Source organism: Carcharodon carcharias, chromosome 10 (genome assembly GCF_017639515.1).
Source record: "Carcharodon carcharias isolate sCarCar2 chromosome 10, sCarCar2.pri, whole genome shotgun sequence".
NCBI classification, from domain to species: Eukaryota; Metazoa; Chordata; class Chondrichthyes; order Lamniformes; family Lamnidae; genus Carcharodon; species Carcharodon carcharias.
In genome coordinates, this window is record NC_054476.1 from 119,245,630 (window position 1) to 119,270,320 (window position 24,691).

General features: G+C 39.2%; 1 protein-coding gene across 1 annotated transcript in view; it reads left to right on the forward strand.

Annotated features, from left to right (window-relative positions):
- Nucleotides 1–24,363, forward strand: part of LOC121283062 (double C2-like domain-containing protein beta) — a 221,755-nt gene extending 197,392 nt beyond the window's left edge. The window contains exons 5-7 of the mRNA XM_041197088.1: nucleotides 8,515–8,641; nucleotides 21,994–22,151; nucleotides 24,081–24,363. Coding sequence (XP_041053022.1) covers nucleotides 8,515–8,641; nucleotides 21,994–22,151; nucleotides 24,081–24,213 — 418 coding nt within the window. The 3' untranslated portion in view covers nucleotides 24,214–24,363. The remainder of the gene's footprint in view (nucleotides 1–8,514; nucleotides 8,642–21,993; nucleotides 22,152–24,080) is intronic.
- Nucleotides 24,364–24,691: the final 328 nt, after the last annotated feature.

Sequence of the window (24,691 nt, forward strand, 5' to 3'; positions counted from 1 at the left end):
TAAATCCCTGCTCTTTAAACATGAAAAAGCAGGGCAAAACTATCACTGAGGGTCTGGGAAAAAAAAACACTGCTGGATGACTTTGATTGACAAGCTACCTGCAGTTTTTATCACTATCAAGTGTGTAGAAGTGGGAGCTGTATTAGATTGTTAGAGGATTATTTTGTTTTCATCTCCACGTGGCTCCTGAGGTCTGCTCATGGTAGATACAGGATGAGTGACTGTGGAGGTGGAATGGTGAGAAACAAGGGCACATGGAGGGGTCTGTGAGAGGGGTAGGGCTAGAGTGCCCAACAGCTTCTAAAACTAGTAAGATGAAGTCCCAGAGAACTGAAAAGAGCCTACTAATCAGTCCACCCTGTACTCGCCTGCCTCCATGGTTACATAGCATCTGTTTCCAGGTTCAGCAGCCCAACCTCAATACTGCCCCACCACGCTGAAGTGAAAATTGGGTCTAATGGGACCTTTGAAACCAAGGCGGGTCTGCCAAGTAGTGATATTTTCCAACTCAAGCTATCTGCCTCACCAGCGAAAATCCGGCCCCTAGTGTCTAACTGATTTTCCTTCAGGTGCATCACAATAATGGAAAGCAAAAGACAAGGAAGATGGTGATAGTTAATGAGGAGGGTGGTAAGGACTTAGCTGCTCAAGAGTCAGAGCTGCAGCATACTGTCATCTCTCAGGACAGCAGCACAGCCAGCCCTCTAGACACCCCTCTCATGGCACTACACCAGTGTAACATGGAAGGTGACATACTCTCAAGTAGCAAGGTAACATGAGACTCCTGTAGGGCAATTTGGCCCATCATGGGTGCCTGCTGTTTTCCTCCAATGTAAGTCTAGTCTAAGACCACACTTCTGCTTTTTCCCATACCTTTTCTTTCCCATGCAACCATCTTAATCGTCTACTTAAATAACTAAGGATTCTGATATCACAATAGTTTGTGACGGAGAATGCCACAATTTAACCTCACTCCACATTGAGAAAATTTATTTCTAAACACTAATCTGAGTAAATCACATATCAATATTTAATTTATTGACTTGATTTTTTTTTGTGGACCTGCCCTCTGCCTAGAAAGTCAAGGGTACCCCTGCTTCTGCAGGCTGGGAAGCCATAGCCTGATTTTGTAATGCTCAGGCTATTAAGTTGCTCATCTGGGAGGATATCCCGCCCCCTGAGAGCTGCCGGCCAGTCAGAAAAGTCCTGGTGAGGTGGGGATGGGAAAGGAAACATGGGGGGGCAGCGATGACAGTTGTTGTAGTAGGGGGCCTCCGTTGGGCACAGTGTGAGAAGGGAGAGAACCCTTGAGCCCACTGTCAGGCTGCCAGGCACTTCCTGGTGCCCTTGCCATCTGGTATGGGCACCCCCCCTGCACTGATAAAATACCTGCGGCAATGGGAGTAGACCATTAAATAGCCATTAGTTGGCCACTTAAGGGCCTCACTTGGCCCAAAGGCAGGAAGTCTGCCTGCCACCTGTCCCACAGCTGGTAAAATTGCAGCACAGGCAGATAAACAATGGATACAGAGCTCCCTGCCATGCCATCCAATTTTACACACCTCCAACCTGCTAGCCCGCATGCAAACCACGTAAAGTTCCGACCTTTACAACTGGTCATGATCCTGAAGGTTTATATCAGGTCATCCTTAATCTTCTCAGTTTTGATTAAAAACAATCAATAACTTTTCAGATTTTTCTTCTGAAGCATAACTTGTTTCCTCCAGGTAGCCGCCTAATGAATATACATTGCATTGTTAATAATGGGTAGCCCAAATCTATGGCTTAGAATCTTATATAAGTTAAGAATTACCTCTGTGTTCTATATCTATAGATCCATAGCTAAGGATTCTGTCTAGCTTTTCGATTTCATATTTACTTAAACTTTCAATGGTCTGTGTACCTGCATAACAAGGTTCCTAAGCTACACTACTCTGTTAAAATATATCTTGACTGGTAAGATTCTACTGTTTTAGTCTTACTTCCAAAATGTATTATTTCATTTTTTTTATCTTGAACTGCATCTTCCACCTGTCCTGCTAGCCTACATCATCCTTCAGTTATTAGCTCATCAAACTTTAATATTGTTTCCTTAATTTCTAATTTCAGATCATGCACATGTATAATAACTAACAATGAGCCCAAGCTCATGGAACATCACTCATCACATCCTAGGAACTGTCTTTTTACCCCTCCTTTTTGTTTTCTGCCCTATAACAACATACTTGCATTTATGCAGCACCTATAATGTTGCAAGACATAAGATGTGTTACAAGGGTGTTATCAAACAAAATTTGGCACCAAGATCCACATAAGGAGAGATTAGAGCAGGAGGTTAAACAGGTAGGTTTTAAGGAGCCCCTTCAAGGTAGAGAGAGAGAGATAGAGATGTAAAGAGGTTTAGAGAGGGAAATTCCAGAGCTTAGGGCCTTAGTAGCTGAAAACATGGCTGCCAACGTTGGAACGATAAAAATCAGGGATGTGCCAGAGGCCAGAATTGGAGGAACACAGAGATCTCGGATGGATGTAGAGCCACAGCAGGTTACAGATTCTATCCAAGTGTGATACTACCCTTGTTCTATGCATGATGTTAATGCTAAAACAGTGGTGCCTTTACTCAGTTGGCCTTTGGAGGAACTTTGCCGTCTTGCTTAATTGTTCAAAGGTTTAACTAATGCAGCCATGATTGTACTTGCCAGACCCAATATAGTTTTTTATTGCCTGAAATTGATACTATGGTGCTAAATAAATTGAGCTAACCACTTCGGTTTCTACTACAAATAATAGAAAGCTGTGTAGAAATTTTGAAGGGATAAAGGGACGTAGCTTAATATAAATCTGAGTCAGTATCTGACAGCTGCAAATTTAATATCTGATACCTGAACTGAGACAAATGCTGGTCTGTTTAATACTTTTATTATCAGATTCAGCTGACGTGTCTGGTACTTGCTGCTTTTCAGCAAACATATGAAAGAACATTTTCCCTCAATTACCGTTTGAATGTTTGAGCCTTTCTCTGCTGTTGCATCTGATCACTTCTGGTGTTTACCATGACTCGATTTAATGGTGCGGGAATATATTTTCAATTCTTCCTATAACAAAAAATTCAATTGCATATTTACTTATGCAGGACCAAAGTGTAATGTAAGCTCTCGGGCAATTTTATTTGTCAGTAGAGTCTGGAAAAAATAACTTATTCAAACATTTGAGCAGGGTTTCTTTTTAGCAAAGTTAGAAGAAGTTAATTGTGTCATATGTGTAATCAAGCCACACAGTCAATACTTTTGATAGTATCATCCCTTCTCTTATTCAATTCTCAATCCATCAAATCCAAACTTTAAACAATTAATTGCAGCAAGTGTGACAGAGATGAAATGATGTAGCTTGGCTGTAGCCTTGTATTCAATATTATTGATATACTCAACACTTCTTCAAAAATGACTGTACTAAAGTGCATATTGTTGGGTTGTAAATTGATTCCTTCAGAACCTTACCATAGCTATTGATCATTGTCAAGTTCTGCAGAGCTCGAAGACATTCTTTCTCGTGAACTCACTTACTAACATCTTTGAAGTTCTGTGAAAATTTTCTAAAAGCCTCCAAGCATGTTTTCATAATTCAGGTTTGCACCTACCTCTTCCCCTTACTCCCTTTTTAAATCCTTTGCTCTAGTTTCTGACTGACCCCTCATCAAAATCCGACAATGGCATTGTGCCTGTGACTATGTTGCTCCATCCTCCTCCTGCTCCTCGGCCCTTGTGATGTTCAACACAGTTGGCAACTTCATCCTTTTCTTCCATCTCTTATTTCTGTGTAAATGCTGCAACTTGGTTCAATTTCTGCCTGTCACAATAAAACCAGCACATCTCCTACGTTGGTTTTTCAACCTGCTCTTCAAGGTCATGTTTGGCGTGCCTCAAGGTTTCATACTTGGGCCCCTTTTCCTATTTGCATGCCACCCTTTGGTGACGACATCCAATCAGAAACCAGTTTTTCACATGCATGTTGATGACACCCAGATTTGTCTCTGTGCCAACACACTTACTCCTCAAGAATTTACCTGAGCTCAACATCAGCAAGAACAAAGTTATTCCACTAGGCTTCTGCCTATAACTCTGCACCTTAGCACCTAGCTGCACCCTCTCTAGCTGTTTCCTCGGACTAATGCTGACAGTGTGAACAAACTCCTGCTGTCCTGTTTGAATTTGAGCTAAACATCAAACCCCACAACATTTCAAGCACCAAGACCATCTATTTCCACCTCTGTAACATTGAACACCTCTGCTTCTATCGCATCTTGATAATTGAAACTTTTATCCATGCCTTTGTCACCTTCAAAAATGTGTTTGTTACCAGCTTCCTGAGTTCTCCCCTTCACTAATTGCAATTCATCCAAAACTTCAAGGACCAAAGTCCTAACACACTAAGTTCTATTCCCATGATTCTGTGCTTGCCAAGCTTCATTGGTTGTCTATCTGCCTATACATAAAGTTAAACATCCTTGTGCACATTTACAACTCAATTTATGCGTTGCCCCTCACAATCTGAAAAACTCATTCAGTCTCAGTGAGCTGATTGCACTTCTAGTCTTCCTGTTTCATATCCTCCTTTCCTCCTTTGCACTGTCCTTTCTATCTGCCTCAGTTTTTGCAACAGGGACTTCATATGTTTTGGCCCTGCACTCTGAAGCATTTCTGCTAAACCTTGATACCTCTTCAGCCTCCTTCAAAAACCTTATCAAAGCCTACTTTTTTGATTCAGGACTCATGTCCTCATTCTCCTTCCTGCATTTCCAAGTTCTGGTCATTTTTGCCCTTGTGTAGTACTTTGAGATTTGATTACATTGAAAACATGAATTAATTATTGTTATGATGTGCCAGGTGGACCAAATCCACAATGGAAACTTGGCCACACTATCACAATAGTATTGCAATTTATATTTATTACAAGATGAGTACACTGAATTCAGAAGTAATGAGTCCACCAAGACCTTTAGCAATTTTAAAAATTAAATTAAAATATTTATTAACAGAATAAAAGGTTTCAAGCACATACATAAGACTACAATTACTTGATGCTAAAACAACCCCTAAAATTCCTAATTTCCTGACTCCCAGTTACACATCCCCTTTACGGCAACAGTCCAAAATAAATTTTAGATTTTAAAAAACAGCAAGTTAACACAGTACCCATTTGACAGTGGAGTTCCAAATGGGCTTTCTCCAACTTTAGTTGGACACAACAGACTTATGCACAAATGGCTGGAGGCTTCTTCAAGGCTGTTTCACACACTCCTGTTAGATCTTACATGACCCCCATCGTAGCTTTTTATTCAAATTTATATATGTTTCTCTCTAATATATAAATTCTATTGTTTCACATGTCTTTGGTACTGTATCTTTCTTATAATATAAAAACTTTCATGTTGCCAATATTGTCAGTAACCTTTGGGAAAAATAAACACACTGCTTAGCCTTGCTTATCTGGCTAGTTGTAAACAGACTAACATCCCTTTGAAATCCAAACAATCCCTTCACTTATCTAAAAATGCAAATTCCCTTCACACCTTACATGCTAAGGCAACATCCATGTATTTTCATTAGCATTTCAAGTACATTTCTACACCTAGCTTCTTTTGATAATTTCAAGCTTGCAGTCTACCTGACTCCAAATGTAATTAAATCACACATACAGAACAAGCTACACTCACACCCATGAACCTATTTTACAACAAATCAGGAAAATATTATGAAAATTATTTTCATAACATTATATATTTGTTGTTCTTCAGATATGATAGGTAAAGTAGCAATATGATAATAAAAATTGTTGCATTTCAGATGCCATTAAAGTTACTATCACTGTGAAAAGGTGTTTATCTCTTCAACAAATGTTTATTTTACTTTCAATTCATGAAACCTTGTCCAGTCTGTTAGTGCTGTGTGGGAAGTTGGGCTGATGACACACTCAGTGTTGACCAAGATCATGCACATTGTTAATTTTTTTCTCAATCTCTTTCAAGATCCTATTCAATTCACTGGATTTTCATTTTTAAAAGAGCTTGACATTTGACAAGGGAAAAAGAAAGTTCTACACCTGTATTGCATTGATTGTGCAGCAAAAGTCACTGCTATCGATTTGGAAACCTCGACTATATGACTAATGCTTTATAGCTTGCTGTGATGGTAGCAATGAAACAATATTCTCAGTATTTTAAACTTTTTGTTTACATAAATACCAATCAATAAATTATTACACCATTGAAATATTGGTTTTGTAATCTTAAAAAAAGATTACATTTGCATACCGAGCAAATGAAGAATCTAAAATGATCACCAGCATGAAGCAGATCTTTTTTACTAGTTATGATTTGGGTATACTTCACTCTGATCACATTGAAGGTTTCAATTTAATTTGCTTCAATTACTTTTTAAAAATTGTATTACCTAAACCAAATGCCACTCTCTTTTGACCCTAATAGTTTTGTGTGAACTAATGCATCTTTCTGCAATGAAGGGAGGAAACCATAGATGTATATAATACTGTACAGAAAGAGACCTTTGGTCTATCATTGCCTGTCCTTGTTCTTTGCTAGAGCAATCCAAAACTAATCCAGTTGTGTGGTTCTCTCCCCATTATTCTACATCTTCTATTTTAAATATTTGTAATGATCCCTTAAAAAGACAAATGACATTGCCTCAACCAATTTCGCTGGCAAAGTGTTGCATACTCTTAACAACTTAGTGTGAAGACATTTCTCTTAACTCTTCTTCCTGACAGTTTTAAATTGATGAACCTTGTCACTCACTCCCCAGTTACAGGAAATGGCCTTTCCTTAATCAACCTAACAAAACACTTCATAATTTTAAAATCCTCTCTTGGATCTCCTCTTAGTCTTCTGTGCTCCACTGGGAATAATCCCATTACTTTATGTCTCTACTCATTACTATAATTTCCCGGGAATATTTTTTGTGAATTTGCATTGTATACTCCCTGTGACTTTAATGCACTTTGTGTAATAAATGCCCAGATTTTCAGAGTCAGAACAACTCCAGAGCTATTTAAAATTGGCGGATGGGACCCAATTCTGGGATTAATACTCCCATTCCCAGCATCCCCGATTTTCACTGGCACAGGATAAGGGTGCCGGTAGTGAGCCAACATCTTGCACTCCTGACTTGGCTGCTCCGCTGTGGGAGCAGGGATTCCCTAGCGCCCCCCCCTCCCCCGCCTCACAAGTTTCATGGAGTTGTGTCAGCTTTTCCATGACTCATGGTTCACAGCTCCTCAAAGGGCCCATGCCCCTTCCATGCTCTTCATGGCCTCTCCATGCCAATCCATGCCCCTCAGCCACCCCAATGGCCCCTCATACTGTCCATGTCAACTCAATACCAACTCATGCCCCTTCTGTGCCTATTCACCCAGTATGCACTATGTATATAATCTACGAGCCATATAATAACAATGGCAAGTGTGGAACTGCTGAGAGAAAAAAAACACCCAATCACAAATCATTTTTAGAAAAAGAACTGCTGTTCCTATAAATCTATAAATCTGTTAATCAGACATACCATTAAAGTATCAATAACATAGTGTTCAAACCCTTCACACCTCTTAAGCTCGACCAAATTAACATTGAAACATTGGCAAAAGAGATCACAGAAAGGACAACTTCTTATAATCACTTAATGATGTCAAGCAGCCTTGGCTATGATCCCAGACCAATAAAAGCATTACCTCAGTAGGAGGTTTTGTTCCAACAATTGAAGTGACTTGTTAACTTTGCTTGATTGACATCCTTATGTGGTGAGGGTAGGTTGATTTATCTGTTGCCTAATTATTGCCCTTCCACAAATTTATCATCTCTTCACTCTTGTAATTTACACCCCCATTTATAAAATTCAAAAACTGTTACCTTTTATGTAACTAACTATATAAGGTTGCACTTTCAATAAATTTTTTTGAACTTTTAGATCTCAGTTTTCATTTGCACCCTTCAGCATCTTCCCATTAATTCTATATTCTCAGTCATAGTTTTTCTTCCCTTGTCATTAATCTTATTATTTCACTCCAATGAGCTTGAAGCTGCATTTGCCATTTGTGTACCTCAATCTGATAAATGCCTGTACTCCTAAAGTCTAATACAATCCTCCTTGCTATTTTATGCCTTTTACTTTTATATAATCAATAAATAGTGAGATTGTGTTCGTGTTCCTTATTTGAAAGCTCAGCATAAACTGCTCAAATATTTCTTCATTGGCTTCTAAACATCATTTGCACCACAGCCTCATTTACTTCCTCCCTGGAAATAATTATTGTACATTTACTGATTGGAAGAATTAATTGCTTTGTTAATAACATACCCTTTCATGTTTTTTGTTGTTTACAATCATGTTCATCATTTCAAAGATAAGTGTCAGGCATAGTTTTCTTACCAGTACATGTATATTAATTCAACAGTGTCACTGGTGCAAAAATAATTGCTGATAATGTCTGTATTTTTATCTTTTGCAGAATTTCAGTATGTGATGAAGATAAATTCCGTCATAATGAGTTTATTGGTGAGACCAGAATTCCACTGAAAAAACTAAAGCCGAATCAAACGAAGCCTTTCAACATTTGCCTGGAGAAACAGCTGCCAGTGAGTATTAATCCTGTTTGCATTGATTACTCACTTGAAGGCCATAAATGTAAGGTCTTCATGGGCAATAACCAGTTAGATACTCACTTTTCCTTTCAGATTCCAAATATGTCAGTGTATCTTTTGGATGCAATACCATCAAAAGGTATCCCATTTTCTCTGCATTTTCTTCACTGCATAAGATTATAATGAAAAAGTCAAGTTCTTTCCATAGTGGTTGTTCACAGATCTTTGTTATATTTTGGAACTTATGTCAAAAAATCCTAAAATCTTGGCGCAATTTCAAACATAAAGGTTAACTCTGTTGCTAAACCTTTTTCTCAGGAATTTTGATCATGCCACATGAAAGGATTTAAACATAAGAATGAAATACTTGGAGTAGTGAGGGATGAAGATGACGCCTTTGGTTTTCCCAATATTTAACTGGAGGACGCAGTGACTCATCCAGGACTGAATGATGGACAAATAGTCTGACAACACTGTCCAGAGAGGTGGTGGGTAGTTAGAACGGGATGTCATCAGCATAACTGGAAGCTGATCCTATGTCAGTTGATGCAATTGCAGCATGTAGATAAGAATGAAGAAGAGGAAAGAGCAAGCATAGATCCTAGGGGAATCCAGAGTTAACAGTGTGGAATGGGAACAGATGCTTTCACTCTAAGGTAAGAGTGAAACCAAGAGAGAATGGACCTACTGAGCTGGACAATGGAAGAAAGGCATTCAGGGAGAGTGGAGTGGTAAATGTACCAAGAGATACAGAGAAATTGAGAAGGATGAGTAATATAGTACATCAAGGTCAGAGTCACAGAGGATGTGATTTGTAACGTGGATTGGAGCATTTTGGTGCTGTGAAAGCGTGGAAATCTATTTGGCAAGTTTCAAATATGGAGTTATGGGGAAGATTGGTACAAAATTAGGAGGCACCAACAAGTTTGAGGACTTTGGAGAGGAAAGGTAGGGCTAGAGCTGGGTGTTAGTTTATAAGGACAAGGAAGTGAAAGGATGGACTTTTTGAGGAGGGATGATGATGTTAGCAGTTTTCAATGGGAAGGGACAATACCAGAGCAAAGACAATCATTTACACTGGTCTGCAGCATGAACACCAGGAAAGAAAGTTTAATAATCCATGGTTTAGTAGGATTGGGGTCGAGGCAACACTGGATGCAGATGAACCCAGGGAGGGAATGATGGGAAGTAGCAGAAAAAACTAGAGAAATACTTGTGTTTAAAGTTACAGCAGGAAACTGCTTGACGGAATGTTTGGATTGGTGGGTAAAGACAAAGTGTTTTAAAAAATGGTTGATAGCAGAGAAAAGAAGACAGGTTTATTTCTGTTCTCTAAGATCATCCTGCAGATTGCTGAGGAGAGTAAGACCCAATAGCCCTTGTTGTGGCCTGGCCAGATCTGATATGCCAGACACACTAAAATCTATATCACTTGGGCTTGAGGGAGTGAAGATAGGAGCCATATCAGGAGGAATGGCCAGGAAATTAAAGAATTAAGTTTCTGTTCTAAAGTTTACAGCACAACATCTGTAAGTTACAACTAATAATTTCTTGAAGTTATATCATAGCATCACCATATATAAATGAAGCTTCTCATAAGTCAGGGGGATTCTTCTGCAGCCTATGAAGAAGACCCAGTTGAGATGGTGACATGGAGGATTGGAGCTGGAACAATGTAATTAGTTTTTACTCAGCTATTTTAACTGCGCTTTATCCTGCTTCCACCAGGAGGGGTTTAACCCCATTGTCCTATGCTCCTGAAAGTTCTATTTGGCTGAAGAACTGATAAGAAAATGTAGCTTTTCCCAGATGTCTGCTGAGCATCTTGTTGGCATAGTTACCTAATCTCAACAGACATCAGCTATAATGTTAGCAACTCTTAATGAAAATGATGGTACTTTAAGAGTGAAGAAGGAAACTGGTACATAATGCTAAAAGGTCAAATTAGGATAATAGGACAGCACATAGACACACTACAAAGAGATATATTTGGCTGCAATCTTTTGTCGGGAATGAAGGGGTTTAATGAATTATTTAACATTGTCACCACCTACCCTAGATGACAACAATAATAAATTGCATTTATAGAGCTCCTTTAATATTACAAGGTGCTTCACGGTACATTATCAAACAAAATTTGACATTGAGTGACATAAAGTTATTAGGTTGGTAACCAAAAACTTGGCCAAAGAGGTCAGTTTTAAGGTGCATCTGAAAGAACGAGAGAGAGGTACAGGGGCTCAGGGAGGGAGTAAGGGTCTAGGTAGCTGAAGACGAAGAAGTGATTAAAATTGTGGTTGCACGAGAAATCAAAATTGAAGGAGCTTAGAGACCTTGGGGCATTGTAGATGCGGGGGAGGTTACAGGAATAGGAAAGGGCAAAGCCATGTAACGATTTGAAATGTGAAATATAGTTTTAAAGTTGAGGTATTGCCATACTAGGAGCCAATGTCAGTCAGCAAGCACCAGTGGATGGGACTTAGTAAGAGTTAGATTATAGGAGAGGTTTGGATGAGCTCAAGTTTATGTATGGTGGAAATGGGAGGCTGGCCAAGAGAGCATTGGAATAGTCAAATCTAGAGGTGACAAAGGCATGGATGGGTTTTCAGCAGTAGATGAATTTTGGTAGGGTCAGAATCAGGCAATGTTATGGAGGTGGAAGTAGGCAGCTTTGGTGAAGGAGAGGGTAAGTGGTTGAAAGATTATCTCGGGGTCAGATAGGTTGCAAACAGTGTGATTTAAACTCAGGTAATGGTATGGGAGAGGGGTGGAGTCAGTGGCTAGAGAATGAAGTTTATGATTGATACCAAAGTCATGGCTTTGATTTTCCTAATATTTAATTGGAGGAGCTTTCTGCTTATCCAGGACTGGATGTCGGACAAGTAGTCTGAAAATTCAGAGGCAATGGAGGGATTGAGAGAGAAGTTGATGAGCTAGAGTTTGGTGTCATCAATGTACATGCAGAACCTGATGTTTTTAGATGATGTCACTGATGGGTATCATGTAGGTGAAAACGAACAGGTCCTTGGGGGAATACCAGAGCTAATATTGCAGGAATGGGAGGAGAAGCCATCTAGGTGATTCTCTGATTACAGCTGGAGAGACAAGAATGAAACCACGTGAGAACTTTCCCACCCAGCTGGACATTGGAGGAAAAACATTAGGGAAAGATGTTGTGGTAAACCATGTCAGAGGCTGCAGACAGTTTAAGAAGGATGAGGAGGGATAGCTTACCACTGTCAGTGACAAAAGATGTCATTTGTCAGTTTGATAAGAGCAGTTTCAGTGCTGTTGCAGGATCGAAACCTGATTTGGGAATTCAAACATGGAATTACAGGAATGATGGGCATGGCTTTTGGAGGAGAGCACATTCAAGGATCTTGGAGAGGAAATGGAGGATGGAAATGGGGTAATCATTTCCAAGAACACAGGGGTTAAGTGTGTTTCTTTTTAAGGAAGGTGATTCAGCAGAGGTGTTGCAGAAAGAGCATCCTGGATTGTTTCCAGATTGTGTAGTAACTAGGTCACAAACTCAAAGGTTAAAACAGAAAGAGGCGGAAATTAAAAGGCAGGGAAAAGATGTTGAAATTCAATTAACTGATACTATCTTTGTTAGGATTGTTCAGGGAGAGAGAATGGAGGAGAATGTTGCTGAAGTGTTTAGCTCAAGGAAATTGGTAGAGTAATAACAAAAGGATCCATGAATAAAGTAGTTATATCAGACAGCTTACTCAGAAACAGATGCAGAATATATTCCAGAATGTTATTACCTTAAAGGCAATGTGTTAAAGAGGAAGTGAAGGCCATCTCATGTTTCAGCAGATGAAAAATAGATGGATGGGCATCAGATTGCTATGCCATCTGGATACAGAAATGAGATATTGAGAGTAACTCATGACATTCCAATAGGGGGACATTGAGGAATTAGGAAGACTCAGGCGAAAATATAAAAACATTTCTATTGGCCTAGTTTGCGTAAAGATGTATTCCAATTCTGTAGAACATGTCACACATCAGGTGACAGGGAAACTTCCAGCAGTGGTTAAATCGGCACCTTTAATTCCAATTCAACCATTTGAGGAACCTTTTACTAGGGTCCTGATTGATTCTGCAGGGCTGTTCTCTAAGACTAAAATTGGAAATCAGTACTTGCTTATAATAATAGATGTATCTACAAGGTTTCCGGAAGTGATACCTTTGCAAAATATTACAGCAAAGAGAATTGTGGGAGAATTAACTAAATTTTTACAAGATATGGTTTGCCAAAAGAAATACAATCAGATCAGGGTTCAAATTTCATGTCACAGCTGTTTAAGGAAGTAATGAACAGCTTGGGATTAAAAGTTTAAATTAACAGCTTACCATCCTGAATCACAGGGTGCTTTGAAAAGATGGCATCAAACTTTAAAAATCATGATGAGGGTTTATGGTCAAGACTATCCACAGAATTGGGATAGGGGAATTCCATCAACAGGAATGCATCAACAGGATTTAGTCATTTTGAATTAATCCATGGTCCTGAGGTAAGGCGACCTCTGAAACTGATTCAGGAGAAATCAGTGGGTAAAAATTCAGAGACTGCTCTCCTGGATTATGTGACAAACTTCAGAGAAAGATTGAACAGAGCATGTGAGTTAGCTAGGGAACATTTAAAGATATCACAGCAGGTGATGGAAGCGAAGGCAGATAAGAGAGCTTTTAGTTTTGTTGCTGGAGAAAAAAATGTTAGTTTTGTTACCAGCACTGGGTGAATCATTAAAAGCAATGTTTAGTGGGCCTTACAGGATTCAAGAGAAACTGAGTGAAGTAAATTATTTAATAAATACTCTAGATAGAAGAAAGAAGTAGAGGGTGTGTAATGTAAATGTGGTTAAAAAGTACCCTGACAGGGAAGATTTCCAAAAGGAGGTATTAGTGCTGGTAGATAAGGAGAAAGAGGTAGAAATGAAAGATTCTGAAATTGATTTTCCTCTAATCTAATCAATATCTGGATAATGAGGGGGGACTTAAGAATTTAAATGTAATATTAAGTTACCTTCTGGACAAAATTCAAAGTGATTTAGAGAAGCTATTGCAGTGGGAATAAGATGGGGAGACAAATGATGTAAATGTGGAGGATTCAGTTTCAAAAAGGCAACATCCTCATAGGTTAAGTCCAGCAAAATTATCACATGTACAGAAAGAAATTGAATTCATGCTTCAAAATGACATCATTGAGTCTAGTTGCAATAACTGGAGTTCGCCTGGTGCGCTGGTACCATAACCGGATGGAACACAAAAACTGAGTGTGGACTATCAAAAAGTGAATGCAGTAACAAAAGCGGATTCATATCCTATGCCATGGTTGGAAGGTTGTATTGAGAGAGTGGGACAATCAAAGTTTATCGCAAAGATCGACTTGCTGAGAGGATATTGGCAAGTACCATTGTCGGAGAGGGCAAAGGAGATATTGGCTTTTGTGACGCCAGATGGACTATATCAGTTTAAAGTTATGCCATTTGGTATGAAAAATGAACCAACAACATTTCGAGGACTGACAAGGTCATTGCAGGACAGAGCATTGTGCTGTTTATAGTGACGACCTGATAGTTTTCAGTCAAATGTGGGAGGAGCATTTAAAACATCTGGAAAAACTGTTTAATCAACTGCAAGGAGCTAATTTGGTGATGAACTTGGCTAAGACCGAGTTTACAAAAGTGCAAGTTATATATCTAGGCCATACCATTGGACATGGTAAAGTGTCTCTGAGAAACGTGAAAGCCAAAGCCATTGTGAATTTCCTTGTGACAAGAAAAAAATTAGAAGTTTTGAGATTTCCAGGCCTAAGTGGGTTTTACCAGGAGTTTGTACCAAATTTTAGCAGTGTGATGGCTCCATTGACTGAACTATTCAGAAAGAACAGGAAGTTTCAATGGACACAGAGGTGTTAGAAGGCATTTGACAGTTTAAAAACTCTATTGGTTACAACACCAGTTTTGGCAGTGCCTAATAATGCCAAGCAGTTTAAATTGACAGTTGACGCAAGAGATATAGACTTTGGGGCTGTACTGCTGCAAGAAGATGAAACTGGAATTGAGAAACTGATAGGGTATTTTTCACAAAGCTGAATGTCCAACAGAGAAGATATTCAATGATCGAAAAGGAGACTCTGGGTCTGGTGTTAGCATTGCAGCATTTTGAGGTTTATGTTGCAAGCAATTCATCAGAACCAATTGTTTATACAGACCACAATGCTTTAAAATTTCTGGACAAATCTCGAGACCAAAGTATAATACTGTTCAGATGGAGTTTATTACTGCAACCATTTAACCTACAGATTATACATGTGGCTGGATGAGAAAATCTAATTGCAGGCGCATTGTTGAGAGTTTAAAACTCAAAAGAAATTGGACATTTACAACCTGGACATGTATTGTTATGTTAATGCATGCACCTGGTAATGTAATAGTTTGGAAATATAGATAAGTATAGTAAATAGTGTAAGATGTGTTCAGAAAATGAAGCCATCTTTTAAAATTATGACGGTCAATTTTTCCATAAGGATAAAGATGTTACAAAAGTATAATACTTTTCATAATATTCTGGTTTATTGTAAAGTATGTTTATGGGTGTGAGGGTAGCTGGTTCTGACTGTGTGATTTAATTACCTTGGAGTCAGGTAGACTGCAAGCTTGAAATTATCAAAATAAATTAGGTGTAGAAGTATACTTGAAATGATAAGTAAACATGCATGGGGTCTTTACATGTAAATTGTGAAGGGAATTTGCATTTTTAGATAAGTGAAGGGGTTTTTTGGATTTCCAAGGAATGTTAGGATGTTTACAACCAGTCAGATAAGCAAGGCTAAGCAGTGTGTTTATTTTTCCCAAAGGTTACTGACAAAGCTGGCAACATGAAAGATTTTTATATTATCAGAAAGGTACAGTTCCAAAGACATATGGAACAGTAAATTTTACATATTAAAGAGAGAGAAACATATATAAAGGGAAATGAAAGGCTATGCTGGGCTGCCATATAAGATCTAGTAGGAGTGTGTGAAACAGCCCTTGGGAAGCCTCCAGCCATTTGTACATAAGTCTACTGTGTCCAGTAACTAAAATTGGAGACAAGCTTTTGGAAATTCCATTGTCAAGTGGGTACTGTGGTAACTTGCTGGCTTGTTTTCTTAAACTTAAAATCTATTTTGGACCATTGCCTTAAAGAGGGCGTGTAATTGGGAGGCAGGTTAATTAGGAATTTTAGGATTCATTATAGTAGTAATTGTAGTCTTATGTATAAATCTTTTCTTCTGCTAATAAATACTTTATTTTTTTTAAATCCCTAAAGGTCTTAATGGACTCCTTGCTTCTGAATTCAGTGCACACATCTTCTCGTAATAAATATAAATTGCAAAACCATTGTGATAGCATGGCCAAGTTTCCCTTGTGGATTTGGTCCACGTGTTACATATTGCCTGCCCCGTCATAACGCTGATGATGAGGGAAGATTTGAAGACTGAGGAATGGTGCCTATTAATAATATCAAAATCAGGAAGGGAAGTTAATTGGTCAATAGTTCAGTGGGAATTGGATTGAGGCTGCAGGAAGTAAGTCTCATGGACAAGGTAAGCTCAGAAAGGATATGAAGAGAGATAGGAGAGAAACTAGAGAAAGGTACAAATTCAGGGCTAGTGTAGTGGGAAACCTTGGGGAAGTCTGGTTTGGTGGACTACTGGAAGGGAAGAAAGCGACAGAGGAAGCTGAATAGTCTCAATCTGAAAACAAGATCACGAGCTACTCACACTTGTTTGAGGTCAGGATGTAGCAAGCAGGTTAGACATGTTTAAGAAGATGATTTGTAGTAGAGTAGAGAAGCCAAAGGCCATTTTTGCAGCCCGGGTTAATCCTGGAACAGTTTTGGCAGATGAGTTCAATCTAGCAAATGATGCATTGGCGATGATTAAATCTACTTGCATGCCTGCCTATCCAACATTTAACAGGGCATCCTCATTACAACTTTAACATGATGTGAATCGATTTCAGCTTTGCTTTGCTTCTGCTTGTGCAATGTAAATCGAATGTCAAAGATCAAATGACTTGGGTTCAGAGTCGTCTTCACTCCAGTGTCTGGCCTGACCTTGGCTGGAATTGGGTTGAATTTACAATAATGTCAAATGGCAACGCTTTTTACCAATGCTGCAGTTGTAGTGTAAATGCATTAAGTGTGGTGCAAAATAACTAAAAACTACTTAGATTGCTACTTTTTTATGGGCTCTCTTGCAAATGAGAATTAGTTTTGTATCCTTGCATTTTCTTTTAATATAAGCTATCAAACTTAAGGGGCTTTTAACAATTTTAATGTAAAGAATGGGTTTGATTTTCTGCCTTCCAAATTCAGCTCAGAAAGGAATTTCTTAGAATAGTGTTTTTCTTCATATTTGTTTTATACTACTTTTATTGGCATTCTTTGCATTTAAAAGCACTATGTGCAATTACTTCCAATCCCACTTCCCCAGCCATCATCTGCTTGTACACATCCAATATCGTAGGGCTAAAAACATCTTGGCACTTAATGAACTAGTTGCACGTGAAAAGTATATTCTCAGATGTCACCCTTGCATTTGTGGTTTATCTCAATAAGGCCCACAAGAAATATTCTACTTACCTCTGAGGTGACTGATCAACTTTGGTTCCAATACAGAAAGGAATGGTTTATACTAAGTGGAATAGACAGAAATTCTTCCATGTGTGAAAGGAACTAATTAGAGAGAATGTGTGCTCTATATTTTACCGAGTGTTGCACTTTTCATTTGCTGTGAGTTTCCGGAGCCCATGAATGTGTCAGTATCTCTGCCCAGGGTTTACCAAGTGGAAATGGGACAGTAATGCTGGGCAAATTGTAGAGGAAAGCTGCAATTCCTGCTCCATATCTGGCTAATGCCATTCAGAGAGGAGCTTACCACTGGAAGGCCAGAGTGCCTGCCTGTTGCAGGTGGTAGGCCCTTCTAGTATGGAAATTGCCATACGTGCCCTGCCTTTATCTGGCAGTACAGCCAAAGAGGGCCAAAAATGGTAAGTTGAAAATAATTTCTCTGGGGCCAACAGGAGGAGGAACGTTTCCCCACATCTACCCTGCAACTGGCCAGGGACCACCTCTGGGATGCCTGATATTGCACCGGCCCAGAACCAAGCAACAATGGAGCACCAGTTTAGTGCCCACTACCTGACAGCAGCATTGTGGTGAGGCCCACTCCTCAAATGGACCAGGCCTCCCGCAAAAACTATCGGGCAGCTGGCTAGCAGTGCATCTGGCAGTCATCTCTCCTGGAGTTAAAATCCACCCTCAGGCATCCTACCATGAGAATAACAAAAGACTTAGGCTGAGGCATCCTGTGAATGCACATCTCCTACCCACAAAGCAACATCTGTGTGAAATATTTTGGGTGTTAGAGATCCAAACCTCTGCACTCCTTGTCAGCATGTCCAATAGAAATCATTGACTAGCCACAGATGTAGCTACGGTGAGACCATTTTAGTCACCTGCTCTAATTTTTATGTGAAATCCAATGGAATTAAAAATGATTAGGATTCAACATTAGTGAGCCCCATTCCAAACCTGTTGTCTCCTTTCCAAGATAGTAGGATTTATTCATCTCCAGAACAGAGGAAATTCAGGACTAATGTTTAAACATTCAGTGGATGAAATTGATCTCTGGGAAAAGCAACTGGCTGCCCTGTTTGCAGCACAATCAAAATGGTTCCATCATCTCAATTTACCACGGCGTGCCACATTACGATTCCCAAACCTTTATGCAGCAATCAGTTGTACATCATTAAGTGTCATTTACTTCATTTATCCTTTCTGTAAATCCCTCTTGGTTTGTGACAAGCTTGTGAAATTTTCCAGCATTACTATTTTCAGGGTACTTGACTGATTGTGCCCTCTCCTCCATCTCAGAGGTTTCATCTGCTCAAGTCAAAAGCATAATGATCACAAATTGCTAGAACAGTCATTTTCTGCTGAATGAGAAAATAAATAAAATTGATGTTAATGTGGTCGGTATTCACACAGTCTCTCTGGATGTATAAAGGAAATATTTCACTGGTCCTTCTCTTACCTGCTGTGCCTCTACATTGCCAGATGTTTTGCTTCTAGTCCTTTCTGATTGTATGGCTCTGGAAACAAAATTTTGGTGAAAATACAAAACACAAAAATTATTTTAACTGGCCTTGCTTGCATGCATAAGTCTGTAACACATGTGAAGACAAATTGATCTGCCTGCATTCCCTACTATCCCCTAAGGTGGCTATTAATTTTTCACTGTCAGTGTCAACAGAGTCAAAACTACAAACTGGGCACAAATCCATTATATGAGGAGAGGGCCTGGGAAAGGGGGATTGCACAGAGTGCTAATCACTGGGGTCCCTGCCTTTGGGGAGCCCCCAGGCTCCAGCAGCACAGGCCCTCTCTCAAGTGGCTGCCTCACGTCTCGATGTGCTCACAAAAAAACGCTCCACTCTGGGTCAAGGTTCTGTAGTATAAGGGGTTATTGGAGCGAGAGCCTGAGTCTGTGCAGCCATTTGTTTTGACAGCCAGGGTGCATTCTGGGTGATGTAATCCACCCTCGGCCACGCTGACACCCTCCTGCACAGGTGTCGGCCTACTAAAGGACTACAGAAAAGAAGGTGGCAAAGGGCTAGGGAGGGCAGGAGGAAAGTCGGTTGCAGCAACAGCAAGACCCAGCAGATGGAGTGTTAGACAGGCCTGAGAGGAAGCTCAGTCTTGTTAATTTCATAGCCATCCCAAACTCCTGCTCAGTGAAAAATTCTCTAAACCTCTCGGGCCTGGGGGAAGTGAGTGAGTGAGTGACACTCACATGCACGCACGTACTCTTGCACACACCCACGCACTTGTATGCACCCACACACTCACATGCACACACACACTCACTCATTCTCACATACACTCACTCACTCACTCTTACGTGCATGCACACACTCATTCACTCACTCTCGCACGCATGCACTCACTAACTCTCTCTCACACGCACGCACACACTCACACACACACACAGACGCTGCTCGGTACATGCACACCAACCCCCAGGCTGAAAGGCAACCTGCTTCCTACCACACTTTCATATGAATTCTGCCGCGGCCAGCTTTGTGTGTGCACCACCAGAGGCAAATGCAAGATCGCTGTTAGTTAAACTCAATTCTTTAGTTCAGACCCAGTCCCCTTCCCTGGCAACCTGGACTTGGAGTCTAGTCTGTCTCTCTCTAGTTCTGCTTCTTAAACAATAAAGCAAAAAAGGTTTATTAGCTAGCTCTTCTGCTTGGCATTTTAATGGTCTTTTTTAATAATTACTCATTTTTAAAATTATCAATTTATTGCTTTGACATTGTTTTTCTGGCTCAGCAAGTTTCTAACACTTTCTGCATACCTTAACCTTTTTTTTGAATTTCATGTTTCATCTTGTGCCAAACCGGATCTCAGGCGGCTGTTGCTGGGTTTCTTGCTAAAGGGGAATGAGAAGCTCATAAGCCTGGAGGGCTGGCAAAAGGAGTTATTTTGCTCCAATAGAAATAGGAAGTGTTGGAAATACTCAGCATGTCTTATAGCATCTATGCAGAGAGAAACAGAAGCCAGTGACCCTTCGTCAAAAGGAGTGCAGATCGAGCACCCTGAAGCATTGACTCTGTTTCTCTTTCCACATATGCTGCTGAGTATTTCCAGCATTTTCTATTTATATTTCAGATTTCCAACATCTGTAATACTTTGTTCTCCTATTATATGCTCCATGCTGGGCATTTGTATTTGTGGTTAGTTTCAATTTAAAATGGGAAAGTATTTACCACTGAATGCAAAGTGTGAATTTTCTGTTTACAAAGCTTACTTGGGTGGATAGAAATAGCGCATTATTGCAGGTGAATAGGTTGGTGCTAATTTACTGGAAGGTTTTGCCATTTTTAAACTTGGAAATGAAACCAGGAGCCATATGTCAATAGAATATGTCACTGTAAGTTCAAGATATTCTCATTTGTACATTGGATTGTTGTTTGCGGTCCTTGTGAAATACAAGTCTTTTGGATGTTGCTGTCTGGATAGGGCTAGGGCTAGGTTCAAAGAAGCAGAGTTGGTTGCATAATATTATCAAGTTTATCATAATGAAATCTGAGCCATCAGTGGGCTTTATAATTAGAGACATAGACCCTGGCACTAGTTACCATTTCAGTATAAAAGGCAGTATCCCAGTCTGATGCAAAATAATTTTGTTGCAACAAGCTATTGTAAAGTGTTATGAACTATGTATAATTTTAAGTTGAATTTATATCTACATTCGTCTGTTAAGAAAGGTAAAAATGGTTTCTGTTTCATTTAGGCTTTGTTTGTGAACCTTGGTGCCTAGGTGTCAGGGTAGGTTTTAGGTCTTTTGGGTTTGTTTGTAAATATACAATTTTATTGAGGGCTTACAACCCGTGAAGCTAAAGAGATGGGTTAAAGGGTGAAAGTTCAGTGATTCTGGAAACGAAACACAAAGAAGGAAAGCTTTACTGTTTCTTAGTTACAGTGATCCAATGACATAGACACAGAAAAGACAGGAGTTGAGAGAGACGGCTTTGAAAGTGTGTGTATCAGAGAGAGAAGACAGGGATTTGAAGCTTTCTGAGGACAGAAACTGCAAAGCTAGTGGGATAGTAGTTAATTGAATAATCTGTTATGGGACTCAGTAAAGTGATCAATTAAGCAGAGGTGTAACTGGAAGACTGAGTTTAGGAAACGGTGAATTTAGAGTGCAGTTTTGGGTGTGGCGGGAGAGATATAGGTTGGTTAGAAGCATCAAGTGAATGCTCAGGAATTTACTGAAAGAAAACCATTTGCAACTGTGCCAGTCCCAAGTGAGAAGCCTTTGTGTCAAGCTAGTGGTACCTCTTCACTAGTTCATGTCTATAAAGATATTCCTGGGGTAAAGGAATTGTGGGAATTTGAATTGTCTTCTTGTGTTTGTATTGAGATCTTGCCAACCTTTTTGTCTGGTGTAGCATGGTTCAATTTTTTAGATTTAGTAAATACTTTGTATTGAAAGTTCATCAGCAGATTCCTGTGAATTTGTTCAGTAACTTTCCTCCACAGTTTCTTAAAACCAAAGCTAGGATCTATCAAGCCAGGTTTTACTTTGGGATCTGACTTGTCCAGCATTAACATCTGGGTTCATAACAATTGACACTGTATTGATTTTTTGAATATAAATTTAGTTTAAGAGAACTCTATTCTGTTCTTCTGCATGTCCAGGCACTTGGCATTACTCTGTGTGGCTAACATTGATATTCAGTAAATGATAAATTTAACACTGTACCTCCTTGCAGATAGATAAAACAGAGGACAAGTCACTGGAGGAGCGTGGTCGGATTCTCATCTCTTTGAAGTACAGCTCACAGAAAACTGGGCTTGTCGTTGGCATTGCACGATGTGCACATTTAGCAGCTATGGATGCAAATGGCTACTCAGATCCTTTTGTAAAAATGTAAGTAACAAACTGTGTCTTAATAGATAAGGAGACTTGCATATTGGGAATTCTTGACCTAGGAAAAGTTCAATCTAAAAATCATAGCTCATATCAACCAAAAAAGCTTTTGTGTAAATATTGTCCATACTGACCACAGATTGTTGTGAAAGATCATATAAATTGGTTGAAAATAACCATCTATTACTAGATTGCTTTAGAAACATTCCTACTCCATTGGGAAGGTTGTTAATGTGCAATTTCTGAGCATGTTTATACCTTAAAAATGGCACACCCATAGAGTATTGCACAATCAACGATGTATTACTGATATTTCTTCGGGTGTATGAAAAGCCATTGTAACCATTTGCAGCCATTATACTTGTGAAGTAATTTCAGTGATGCACTGTGACACAATCACTGAAGGAATATTTAGTTAGAAATCCAATGGGAATCACACGATAAAAGCTTTTATTTCTTCCCTGACCCAGAGGGTTGGGGGCTTTGAAGTAAAATAAAGTAACATGGCTTAAATTAGATTAGTTCAAAAGTTTTTCAAAGCGGCCATTGTATTGTTCAGCCTTCAGCTTTCAGTTTCCTTCTATTCTTCTCACTGCAATTGTTTTTCAATGGGAACCTTCTTTAGTTAAGCCATTGTAAATATTGTGCTCCAAATTTATTAAAGGACGTCTAAATAATCACATAATTGAGACCATAAAACATAATCTCCCTATACATTTGGTTTGTGCGCTTTGGATATTTTACCACCTCCTTTCCAGATATAGATCATTCACTGGAAAACTGCAAAATGAGTTGCAGCAGTCCCTTGTGTTTGTAGTAAATTTGTCCTTGATTTGATAGAGGTAAGCAGCCAGATTTCTATAATATCTAATGTTGAACTTTAAAAAGGTAAGTTCCTTCTGGGACAAAGCAAGTGAGTATTAAATAGTAAGAAATGGTTCTGAGCACCTCGGCATGGTAATGTCAGTTTCCCGTTCGTGCAACTTACCACCATTCTCAATGTAATTTACCAACCTATCATGTTTACTGATTTCCTTTCACTTCTTGCTTTGATTCACTCAGTTGGCAAAGGTCATGCCCAGGGAAGCACTTAGTAAAGTTTACTTTACACTGATCCTGCTTAGAATATCTAAAATGAAGATTTGCATTTGTAGATATTCATTCAGAACCTCAGGGTGCCCCAAAGCACTATAGAGCCAATGAATTACTTTTGAAATGTAGTTACTGTTGTGATGTAGGAAACCTGGCAGCCAATTTGCACAGAGCAAGCTTCCACAAACAGCAATACAATAAATAACCAGAGCATCAGTTTTGGTGATATTAGTTGAGGAATAAATATTGGCCAGGACAATGGGCAGAATTCTGTTGCTCTTCTTGAATACTGCTATGAATTTTTTACTTCCAACTGAGAAGTTTGATGGCAGCTCCGACAGTGCAGCACTCCGTTGGTACTGGATTGGAGTATCAGCCTTATTCATGTGCTCAGGTCTTTGGAGAAGGAATTGAATCCACAAAATTCCAACCTAGAGGTGAGCATGCTACCAACTGAACCAGGACTGACACAGACAACTAGGAGCTGCCTTATATAAAAATAAACCTTTGTTTTTCAATCTTCTTCTCCTAAGTCCCAGTGCCATTATGGATCAGATTTCCTTGCATTAAATGTGACTGGTAATTAAATGTATTATGCCTACCATTCCATCTCCCTGGAACCCAAAGTATATCATGAGCTCACTGCAACTATTAATCATTTCAATATCCTGTCAATATAATATGTAAAATTGTACACCTAATGAGCAATAATAAAGCATTATGTGTTTACAATGCACTTACCTGGCACTCCATGTTACTTTAGAGATTTAGTGTACTGAGATTTTGTAATAAATCTCTAAACCTGAAAGCCAACAGTTCTTTTATTTATAATTCCAGGAACAGAAATGTTGTAAAAGACCATGGAGGGCCAATTAAAACTAATTTCAATGCTCATCAATTCTTTGTTACCTTTACCTCTTCATGTTGGCTATTCTTTCTCTTCCTCATTTCACTGTCTTGTAGCTCATAAGTAAATATTTTAATGTAAAGTAGAAGTATGCATCCAAATTGATTAAAATACCGAGGCTTCTATATGTATCATATATTTTCATGTGTAGGCTTTACCTTTTGTGTCTGTTTTATGCCTTGTAAATTTGTGGATAAAATTTACCAACTGGAACTTTTTGTCATGAATTTGCTGATAAGACAACTTTAAGATAAGCTATTGCTTTTCATAATAGAATATATCCTATTCAGAAATAAATTTATAATATTTTAAAGAATGTACATTGCTGAAAAGCACTGAAGACATTTTAGGCAACTCCGTAAGCATAAATGTGGCAATAGATTTTTAGCCCCTCTGTCGGGTTTGGGAACAGAGGTGGGCAGATGCTAAAAATAGCGCCACCAACCAGCATGCCGGTTAACTGGCTCCATTCCATTCTGGGCCATCTTCCCAGAGATGGGATGTGGGGGAGTGGCAGGGTTACCCAACCACATGTGGCAGA